An 11858-nucleotide genomic window follows, 5' to 3' on the forward strand; every position below is an offset into this window, starting at 1 on the left:
ATATAACTATATATAATGTAGCTAGCTCTGAGCTTTGAAAACTGGAGGTCGAGCCAATGCCGAGTAAGTCTGGGTCTCTCCTCAATGACTTCTAGGGGCACTGTTCATAGTTTTCTAAATGGACTGAATCCCTAGGTTAGCAGTTCAAGTCCACCCAGAAGAAAGAACTGTTGATTAACTGCTTTAGAAGAAAGAACTGTTGATGTGTTTCCAAAAGAATCAGCAACGGAGCAGCCCTTCTTTGACACATATGTGTCAGAATCAATTTGATGGCAACTGGTTTTTTGTTTGTTTGTTCATTTGTTTGTATTTTCTGGAGGGACTGACTAAGAGACGCAATAACCTGAGAAGCCTAGCAATGGAAATAATTCCAAACCAGCCTGAGGCTGATGGAAGGACAGTTTCCTTCCTGACACCACTGTGGACAATCATCCACTCGTGTCAAGTTTATATCACAACGGATGACTGTTTTCGGTTGGTGCTCTCCTTAAGTTAGGTTTCAGCAGGCACAACCCAGATAGAAGGCTGACACCCAGGAGCCATGAGCTGTTTGTTCCTCATGGATGGCCTCCTGGCACGCATACTCACAATTACAGTCCTGCAGTTGTAGACAGGGTCTTCGGGAGGTAACCCTCCACCACAGTAGCTGGCACTGCCTCTGACATGAGGACAGTGGTTGATGAAAGCCAGATAGTTTTTGTAATCTAATTTAAAAACAGAGAAAGACACTGAAATGGGCAACTTTTACATTTGTTTACATGTAAAACAGCTTCCTGGAATAATTGCTCCCTTTCCAATTTGTACTTCCTCTCATAGTGTGTAAGGAGCTCTGGTAGCGTAGTCGTTACGAATCAGGCTGCTAACCTCAGGGTCAGCAGTTCAAAACTACCAGTTGTTCCCTGGGAGGTAGATGAGGCTTTCTTGCTCCCATAAAGATTTACAGCCTCAGAGAGCCTGTACAGGGTCGCTATGAGTTGGAACCGACTCCATGGCACTTAACCACCACCTCATAGTGTGTATGACATTGTGCTGTTTTACAAATAAATACCTGTTCATATACTCCATTTCCCTTTCTAGAGTGGATGCTCATTGAAGGCTAAGGACCTTGTGATTTCCTTTATCATGGTATCCCCAATTAATACCACTACAAAAAAAAAAAAAACCTTTGGCATTCCAGTCTATTCTGACTCATCAAGTTTTGCTCCATTAGATTAATCTCTTTTTTTATTTTTTATTGTGACTTGAGTGAAGGTGCACAGACAAGACATCGGTTTTATACTCAACAAATCGTACACTTCGTTTCATCTCAATAATTACAATCCCCTGCATGCAACAGCAGTTACCCTGCTTCCTCCCTCTGGTTCCTATGTGCATTCCATCCACTTTTCCAACCCTTTTCAACTTTAGCCTTAGGGAAACGTTAGCCTTTTGACTTGGAATGATTGACCATTCCATGGTGAGCATACCTTACAGTGTTGTTGTCTCCCTATAAACCTATCGACTGCTTGGCTGAAAATCAGGCCACAAGGGAGACTTCCTTTCCAGACATGAAGGATGGTGTCAAGAGCCATGGCCTCAGGTTCATGCAGTCTTTTTGTGACTAGTAAGGCCGATTTTCTTTAAAACAATTTTGAGTTTTGTTCCACATTTTCTCCCACTCTATCCAGGACGTTCTAAAGTGATCCCTTACAGAGCAGTTGGTCATCAGGCACCATTGACTGTAATCTTTACGGAAACAGATCACCAGATCTTTCTTCTGTGGTGCTGCTGAGTCGGTTAACGATTGCATACCACTTTGAAACACACCCAGTGACCTAGCTTCTCTGATTGCTGTCCTGCTAAGTGCTATGGAGTTGGTTCTGACTAATAATGACTCATAATGATCCTGCATGGGGTTTCTGAAGCTTTAAATCTTCACGGAAACAGAAAGTTTCATCTTTTTCCTGTGGAGCAACTGGCAGGCTCAAATTGTGGACCTTGTGGTTCTCAGTCCAGTGCTTAGTGTATGAAGCATTGTGCTCCCATCCTTTCCAATACCCTGTTTAAACTCAATAGGCAAAATATTTGCATCTTGCCTACGCTTTGTCTCTAGAGTCCATGAGTCTCTGTATTCAAACAGAATATATCAATTTGTAAGGTAAATTAAACAGTTGCAAAGCCTTTTCTAAAAGTTGAAATAATGTGTCTACTAGATAAATGGAGTCCTGCTTTGGCATTGTAGGATAAGCACTGCTTTTCCTGGAAACCCTATACAGGGTCTCTATGAGTTGTAACTGACTCAATGGCACTTAAAAACAACACTAGATAAATAAATGTCAACCAAATAGTAAAAATATCAGATAATTATCAGGCTTTGGATTTCTGTGGGACATGTCACTAGCTACACTCGGTATTTTTATATAGAGATTAGTTAGACTGGGCAACCTTGGATGCTTTTTGCCTTGATTAGAAATAGCTCTAGATGCTTTAGTTTAAAACGATCTTCCCCACCTGTTCTCTGTTCTTACATGCATATGTGACCAACAAGCTGTTTAATGTAACAATAGAAAGGAAAGAATGGCTTATTACCTGGAGAGTACTGAAGGTTGCCAGTTGAATGCTGTCTTAATATGTCAAAAGCATCTTCAAATGCTTGGCCCAGTCTGTCTTGTTCAATACAAGTCTGTTATAACAAAGGCAGAACTCTGGAGTCAAATGATCAATTAAACTTTATTTTCCTGATATACAATCATATTTAGTTTAGGAAGATGTATGAACTGCCGATCCCAGAAGCGCTGACCTTGCCCCTGTGGTCTAGGGCTGGGGCTGGGAGTGAAGCAGCTAGATGGTCTGAAGTGTGTGAACTTGCAGCTAGTACCCATTTGACCTAGCTTAGATGACTAGCTGACCAAGGAAGATAAAGATGTTTGATACTTGAAAACAAGTGCAAATTACTACAATTTGACAAATTAGACTTTTGCCTATGAATGTGGTGACTCAAAATTCCAATCGGAAAGGAAATATTCTTCATATCAAGGAACAAGCTTCTTTCCTCAGTGTACAGGGTTGATAAGGACAAGAAATTTAGACACGGGGGGGGGGGGGGGGGGAGACTGCTACAAAGTCATGAAGTGGATGGCTTACAAGCTTTCATGAGAGTGCTTAGTTGCAGAATGAGGGAGGGGGAGAGACAGAGAGCAGAATGATAAGAAAACAAGATCCTTCGATATGTTTTCTACAAGAGATATATCAGAAAGTTGGAGAATGCCTAAATGCCCATCAACAGAAAGAAGAATGGCTAAACAAACTCTGGTACATACACAGAAGCGAATACTACAAAATGATGACTAATGATGAATGAATCTATGAAACCCCTCACAATATGGTGGAACCTGAAGAACATTATACTGAATGAAATTAGTCAATTACAAAAAACAAATACTGTATGAGACCAATGCTGTAAAACTTAAAAAAAAAAAAATGTTTTCTTGATAAGAGAAACAACCTATGATGGTTATGGAGGTGGAGAAGAGGGAAAATTGTTCACGGGCTAGAGGGTAGACAAGGAGCTATGGTAGTGTAGTGGTTACAAATCGGGCTGCAAACTTCAAGGTCAGCATTTCGAAACTACCAGCTGTTCCATGGGAGAAATAGGAGGCTTTCTGCTCCCGTGAAGATTTACAGCCTCAGAAGAAACCCTATGCAGGGTTGCTATGGGTTGGAATTGACTCGACGGCACACAACAACAGAGGGTAGACACATGTTAACACGGGTGACAGGGCAGGAAATATACAAGAGGGAGGTTAGCCGAGGAAGATGAAGGTGGCGGGAGACAGAGGGAGGAATGAAATCAATAAAGTGAGTAAGGGTAAATGCTGTTAACTATTGGTGCATGGAAGGGATTGCAACGACGAAATGAATCAAAGTAAATGAATGACTCCTTGAATGTAAAACTGGTGATCTGATCTGTAAACCTTCACTCAATTCACAATGAAAATCTGGGGGTGGGGGGAATTGTACTTGTTCCATAGGAAGAGTTCTCAATCTTGTCAATATTGACATGTTGAGTCAGATTAGTCTGATGTACTGGGCATTGGAGAATGTTGAGCCGCATCCCTGACTCTTCCCACAAGATGCCAGTAACTTCTTTTGTCATGACAATCAAAACAGCTTCAAACATCACCAAATGTTCCCTGAGGAGCAAAATCAACTCAGGTTGAGACCACTCTCTATAACATAGCATTCCGAAGACAGCATTGATATTTAACAACCTTGTAAACTTTTAGCAAGGGATTGTAGAGCAGGGAGCCTGATCTAGAAAAAGGGATGAAAGAAATATCTTTGCAAACAGAAGTCTGTGAGTCATTACTTAAAAATGAAACACTCCTAAATTTCAAAAGTGTCTCTTTAACACCTAACATGGAACAATTTCTTCAGACCATTTTATACCCTTACTAGGGTGATTCAGATGTTTTAACCTCAAAATGGATAGAGAATAAAGGGAATTTTAAATGCCAACTTACCATGCTTCATTCATTAATAAATTGATGAGTCTGAAAAATAAAGTTCAAAAAGGCATTAAATATGATCTTTACTTGTTAGTTTGCCACTGAATTGAAAGATCCAGCTTAAAATATTTCCTGAATCTTATAGATACTAAAAATTAAAGCTAAGCTACTTACATAGATTTGAGTTTTTATTTACATTAAATTTTTTAGGCTAAATAGTTGAGAATATATTTATCAAAATATTACATATTTAAAAATTCTTAAGGCATCACACTTCTTTTAGTCTTTTTGTTTAAGTTCCATTGATTCAGTTCCGACTCATAATGATTTCCAAGGAGAGGCTGTGGGTTTGAACTGCCGACCATGCGGTTAGCAATCCAGTGCTTATCCGACACAGCCACAACTCAGTGGTCCTATAGGACAGAGTAGAACTGCCTCATAGGATTTCCATGGCTGGAAACTACCAGTCGTTCCACGGGAGAAAGATGAGGCTTTCTGCTCCTATATAAAGATTTATAGCCTCAGAAACCCTATACAGGGTCACTATGAGCAGAATCGACTCCACGGCACATAACAACCAACAACCAATCTTTACAGAAGTGGACTCCTGGTGTGACACTGTAGGATCAGCATTGGACTTGGAACCACAAGGTTCCAATTCATGGTGACCCTATATAGGGTTTCTGAGGAGTGGCTGATGGATTTGAACCTCAACCTTGCCGTTAGCAGTCCAGTTCTTATCCTACAGTGCCACACTAGAACTCCTTAGCATAGCTTTCCATTTACAACTGACTTTTTAGAAATCATTTTTGGTCTCATGGAGCTTTCTGATTCTCAGATGGTGCAAGACAAGCTTCTTCGCTTGCTAAAGTACATTGGACGGCACTTAACAACAGACAACATTACAAATACAATTTAGCTTATGACGCCTACCCTAAGACTCCCTTGAATCCTAGGTGAAGAGTTCTGCTCTATAATTTTCTGTCTTTTTATTCCTGTAAGTAATTTACAGCCATGTTCACACAGTCTCACATTAAATGTGATTTAGCTCTCTGTTCTATGACCATTACCATCAAATCAATTTCATTCTTGGCGATCCCATGTGATTCAGAAGAGAACAAGTCATAACCACACAAAAAAACCAGATAAGTAAACCCACATACCAAGAAACTGTGCTTATTATCTGCTTAGCATTACCCAGCAAGGCCTTTTCAAAAGTTCTTAACATGTATCCCGTGAAGATCATGAATTTATTCTTGAATATTTAGCACTGCATACTATGCTGATGCAATATAAACAAATGTCTATATTATAAATATAATAGTATCAACATAGTTTCAAACATTAAAATTCTTCTATGCTGCTAAGTTCAATAAAGAAAATGAGAAAAAAAAGCATAAATTACTATTAAGGCTATGGTTCCCAAAGACTATTATCAGTAGTAAATTTTGTTTAGAAGGCCAAGTCGATGTCCTTCAATTAATTATACCTGAATTTATAAGCACTGAAGCAAATGTATATTTTGAATTAAGTACTTAAAATGAAGCTACTGTCTTTGATTAAAATCCTCCCATACAACTATCACAACTCTTAAAAGTAGTAGTAAATCCAATGGGAAAAGCTTGAAAACATTGATGACTTTAATAATTTACTTCCTGTAATAGTCCATCAGTGAGAATTACTTGGTAAACCAAAGGAGAAAATTAACAATTATGATGTATTTTGAAAAACATAAGCTGAACACTTACCAGAAAGAATACTTCAACCTTTTATGAAGATGCTTCATTAATACCAGACTTGGTAAGGGCAGACTTGTTCAAGAACTTGCTGGCAGAATCGCATTAAGTAGCTACTTTTAAGGAAGTGCTACAAAAGGGGATTTTTTTTTAAAAGATACAGTGCCTTCACAATTTGTTTCATGATACAGCCAGCAAATACTAGGAGCTATTATTTTGAAGGAGCACATAAATCCATAAATTCTATGGGCCAAAAGCACTGTAACAGCCCTGACAGACTCTAACAACAGTATAGGTTGCAGCTCATCTAACTTGCGTACCCCCACTGGAATTCTCAGACCTACAGAACTCTTAAAGCAGCCCTGATGGTGCTGTGGGTTAGGTATGGTGCTGTGGGTTAGGTATTTGAGTGCTCAAGGTCACTGGTTCCATTCTACCAGCTGCTCAGAGTGAAAAAGAGTTTGTTGTCTTAGTTGTCTACATAGGGTTATGAATTGGAATCGACTTGGTAGCCGGAGGTTTGGTTGGTTTGGGGTATACAGTTCTTAAAGAATCCTGTTGGCACAATTGGTCAACTTCTGGCTGCTCACAGCAAGGTTGGCGGTTCGAAAGCACAAGCATGTTCAGTGGGAGAAAGGACAGGCAATTTTCTCTCATAAAGATAGGTGTTGTTAAGTGCCAGCCAGTCGATTCCTACTCATAGCAACCCTGTATAGGGTTTTCAAAGAGCAACTGGTGAGTTTGAACCGCTGACCTTGCAGTTCAAACTGACCTTGTGGTTCACTGCTTTATCCCACAGCGCCACACCGGCTAGGAAACCCCATGAGGCAGTTCTACTTACACAAAGTCACTACAAGACCAAATCAATTACAATACGTAGGAATATTGATTGACATACAACTCTCAGGGCCCGAGGTGGTACAACTAGTTTGCTTTCCCTTAACTGAAAGGTTAGCAGTTTGAAACCACTCAGTGGGGCTGTGGAAGAAAGGCCTGGCAAACTGTCTTTATGGAAGCGGACCCCAGGTCTGTCTTCTGTGGTGCTGCTACCCTGTATGGGGTTCTCTAGGAGCAGCTCTGGTAGCGTAGTGGTTACAAATCGGGCTGCGAACCTTAAGGTCAGGGCTTCGAAACTACCAGCCGCTCCGCGGGAGAAAGATGAGGCTTTCTACTCCCGTAAAGATTTACATCCTCGGAAACCCTGTACAGGGTCGCTATGGGTTGGAACCGATTCAACGGCACTTAACAACAACAAATAATACATATGATATATTTCTCCATATATTTATGACATATTAAAAGTTCCTCAAAGATACAATTAAGCAGTTTGACTAGTCCTATAGCTATTTCCTGCCCCCTACACAATTGGAAGGAGCTCTGGTAGCGTAGTGGTTATGAACAGGGCTGCTAACCTCAAGGTCAGCAGTTTAAAACTACCAGCTGTTCCGCTGGAGAAAGATGAAGCTTTCTGCTCCCATAAAGGTTTACAGCTTCGGAAACCCTGTAGAGGGTCGCTATGAGTCGGAACCGACTCCATGGCACATAACAACAACCTTGTGGTTCAGGGTCCAGTGCTGAATCTATGGAGTCCAGACAAAGACAACCATCCAGATCAGGGAAACCTTCAGCATAAACACAGTACAGAGGTCAGTGATGGTGTGGTTAAGTGCCATCGAGTCAGTTCCGACTCATAGTAATCCTGTATAGGGTTTCCGAGGAGCAGCTGGGAAGTTTGAACACCGACTTCGCAATCTGAACCAACCTGGAGGTCCAGTGCTTACCCTACAAGCTACATGAGGCCACCATGCTACACCGGAGACCAAATAAATGGAATCCCTCTAAGTTGGAATCAACTCAGTGGCACCAAACACAGAGGAGGAGCAGTAGCGACTTAGGTTAGGAGTCAAACACAAATGTTTGTGCCACCCTGGACCCCAAAACAGTTTGTAAAGGTTTCTGAGTGAGTGTGTCTTGGCGCTACTGCGTTTGTAGAGCAAGCCCAGTTCTCTAATTGAGTTGAGCGTTTACTGGGGATGGCTTTTGGTGGCTCTGGTGGAAATTTGAGGAAGAAGCTTCCAAAATCTCTCCTAAGCTACCTCCAGGGCCCTGCTCTGGAAATGACTTGCACCAGCAACAGCTCTGCTCCCTCCCCATCAGTAAAGGATCCCCTTCCCAGTCTTACCTGTCCATCCAAGTCCTGCCTTGCATCCACATGCGCCAGGTAGAAGGAACCTTTCCCTCTCTGAAGTAACCTCAGCGTGTCCTTTACCTAATTTGTAACCTGCCACTTTAATACTTGTCACATATAGCCAGGGGGAAAACCACCCAAGAATTTTTTGTAAATCTTGTGGGTGGAGAGCCTGAGGTGGGGGCTTGATTTAAAAACTGACTGATTTTCTGTTTTGCATTCTTGGAACTTGAGTTAACCTTTGATATGGGACTATTGTTCTAAGCCTAGGACTTCTTTTTAACTTAATTTGTTTTGCAAATGTAAACACACTGCCACTTTTGAAATGTCGATGTTGTAATGACAAGTATAAAATGGTGTCATTGCTAATGTTGATTACTTTTTAGTCTGTACCAGCCCTCTGCCTACATTCATTACCTACTGCTGTATTTGATTTTTTCAATCATTCAACAAATGTATATCACTAGGCAAGTTACTCAGCTAGATACTGTTCTGCACCAGGAGCTGAACAAGTCCTAGTGAAAAGATATTATAAACAAACAGATTTATCAGATAGTGTGAGTATTGAGAAAACAAATAAAAGAGAGAAAGGTGATAGAATGTTATCATAATTTTTTTTTTTTTAAGGCCAGGAGATCTCTGGCAGAACCTGGCCTGGAAAAGTCTTGGCCTTTTTCAAGGTATAGCCAGTTTGACTAGGGCAAAAACAGCTTGTAACAGAGGCAAGACAGGACACACAACCCAAGCATGAGCCTCAAAGAACCAAAACTCACAGGGATAGTGGCTGCCTGCATAGCACCATTTCACAGATGAGGAATCTAAAACTGAGGTTCAGAGAGGTGCAATGATTTTGTTAGTGAGAAGTGGGCTGGATGGGCTCGAGTCCTGTGTCCATCTGAGTTCCATGGTCTCTACCACGGGGCTGGGCTCCTGTGTCTGCAGTTGTTGTTATGTGCTGTGGAGTCGGTTCCGACTCATAGCGACCCTGTACAGAGTTTCCGAGGCTGTAAATCTTTATGGGAGCAGAAAGCCTTATCTTTCTCCTGCGGAACAGCTGGTAGTTTCGAACTGCTGACATTGCGGTTCATAGCCTGATTCATAACCACTACGGTACCAGAGTCTGCAGTAGAGGTTCCTTTATGGCAGGGTGCTTGTCTCCAAGGCGGCGCCACAGCACCTGATAAGTGATTACCACGGAGTGCAGGCTCAGTAAGCACTGGAGATCAATGGAAAAAACAAAAGAAGTGACTTTCTAAGCCAGCATCATTTGAGTTTTATTCTACAGAAGATTAATAAATGGACTCAGACAAAAATAAAAAGCTTTGGAAGCTAGGGTCGCTGCTTTTGCTAGCGAAGTGCCTTGTTAGTAAAACCTATGAGTAGAGTACATTGAATGTTTTCATACAACCCTACCCTAATTCGGAGATGAGGAAAGAGAAACTCAGTCCTTTGTAGGGCTAAGGTATGAGGGTGCTTTACAAAAAAAAAACCAAAAAACTTGCTATCATCAAGTGGAAGTCTTGGTGCAGCGGTGTAGGCTAATGTGCTGGACTGCAAAGTTGGTATGAACTAAAAGGTCGTTGGTTCAAGCTCACTAACCGCTCCTTCAAACCATATACAGGGTCACTATGGGTCGGAACCAATTTGACGGCACTTAACAACAACCAACAAGTAGATTTGGAATCAGGTCCACCCTATAGGAAAGTCAAACAGCCCCTTAGGGTTTCCAAGACCTTAAATGTTTACGGAAGCCGACTGCCACCTCTTTTTCCAGAAGCAGCTGCAATGACCTTATGTTTAGCGCTGAGTGCTTTAGCAACTGCGTCACCAGAGCTCACTGCCATCTAGTTGATTTTGACTCATAGTGACTCTGTATAGGGTTTCCAAGGCTGAAAATCTTTACCAGAGCAGAAAGCCTTATCTTTCTCCCACGGAGTGGCTGGTAGGGTTGAACTGTTGACGTTTTGGTTAGCAATCCAACACTTTATTCTGCAGCGCCACCAAAGCTATGAAGACGCACTTGTTGTTAAGTGCCGTGGAATCAGTTCCAACTTTTAACAACCCTGAATAGGGTTTCCAAGGAGCGGCTGGTGAGCTTGAACCACCAACCTTGTGGCTCAAACCAAGCTTGTGGTGCAGTGTTTATCCTACAGCACCACACTTGTCCTTCTAGCATTTTAGAGGTCAGGGTTTCTCTTTCCTTGAATCTAATGAAAGTCATGAGTAAGCTCCCTTGGAAATAGCCATTAGCATACATTTTCAGACCAACCGACATCAGTTTAGGAGCAACTGGCTACATTTAATCTTCCAAAGCTTTTAATTTAAGAGACTGCCTCTTGAGAATCTCACCCCTCCCCTCCCCCCCTCCCCCGCAACATACACACACATTCACAGGACTGTTTGTTTCAGAGGAGCAGGACACCATTTCTTCCCTCAGTCCCAGAAGTGAGCTGAGCAACAGACTAATGACTCTGCAGAAAAGAGCCCCGATTGACAGCTTCCCTTTTGCAGAAGTTCATTGTCCTCAGTGGCAGCTGAGATTATTTTAGAAAATCTTAAGCAACAGTGTGGCAGTCTCTAAATCATATGGTGCCAACCTTCAGGTGCGAGATTGCATTTTCTGAGAAATAAGGAACCCAGGGAAAATGAGACCAAGTTCAAGTCTAATCGTTCTTTGCAATTTGCATTTAAACAACTCAATTGTGTGAGGAATTGAAAAATTGGATATTAATCTTGGTTAGATCTCGGGAAATCTAATTTGCAAAAAAAAAAAAAAAATTTATTTGCTAGCAAATTGGGAAGATGGTGCTAGAAAATTTCCCATGTTAGAGTAGAATTCAGAATCATACATGCCGAAACAAATAGTTCACCCTCACCCTCATTGTACTTGCAAGTGGTTCTTCTTTAAAATTCATGGCAACTTATTTTATGCCATCATAGGGTCTTAGTAGATGAGTGTTCTACTTACACTTCAATGTATATTTTTCGGTTATTATTTGTTGTTTTTCATTTGGTGCCATCTAGGAGGCCCAGGATTGGGCAGTGTTTTGTTCTGCTGTGCATAAGGTCACTCGAAGGCACCTAACAACAACAAATAAGTTCTTGGAGTCCTGGTGTGGTGCTGTGGATTAATGCGCTGGACTGCAAAGTCAGTCTGAATCACAAGGTCGTTGATTCAAGGTCACCAGCCTGTCCTTGGAAACCCTATACAGAGTAGCTGTGGGTCGGAACTGACTCGATCCTGGTTTGAGTTTTTGGGTTAATACGTTGGACTGCAAAGTTGGTTTGTACTGCAAGGTCGGCGGTTCAAGCTCACCAACCGCTCCTTGGAACCCTGTACAGGGTGGTTATGGGTCGGAACCGACTGGACGGCACTTCACAACAACAATAGGTTCTCACTCACAGCAACCCTATGTGCAACAGAATACTGCATGGTCATGCACCTTC

At 41.7% G+C, this 11858-nt stretch overlaps 1 protein-coding gene across 1 annotated transcript in view; it reads right to left on the bottom strand.

Annotated features, from left to right (window-relative positions):
• The window catches only part of SPIC (Spi-C transcription factor (Spi-1/PU.1 related)), a 17110-nt gene extending 5784 nt beyond the window's left edge, over nucleotides 1–11326 (bottom strand). The window contains exons 1-5 of the mRNA XM_006871124.1: nucleotides 11288–11326; nucleotides 9526–9627; nucleotides 8406–8492; nucleotides 2569–2662; nucleotides 589–704 (exon numbers count right to left, since the gene is read on the bottom strand). Coding sequence (XP_006871186.1) covers nucleotides 589–704; nucleotides 2569–2662; nucleotides 8406–8492; nucleotides 9526–9627; nucleotides 11288–11326 — 438 coding nt within the window. The remainder of the gene's footprint in view (nucleotides 1–588; nucleotides 705–2568; nucleotides 2663–8405; nucleotides 8493–9525; nucleotides 9628–11287) is intronic.
• Nucleotides 11327–11858: the final 532 nt, after the last annotated feature.

This window comes from Chrysochloris asiatica, unplaced genomic scaffold, assembly GCF_000296735.1.
Source record: "Chrysochloris asiatica unplaced genomic scaffold, ChrAsi1.0 scaffold00160, whole genome shotgun sequence".
Lineage (NCBI taxonomy): Eukaryota > Metazoa > Chordata > Mammalia > Afrosoricida > Chrysochloridae > Chrysochloris > Chrysochloris asiatica.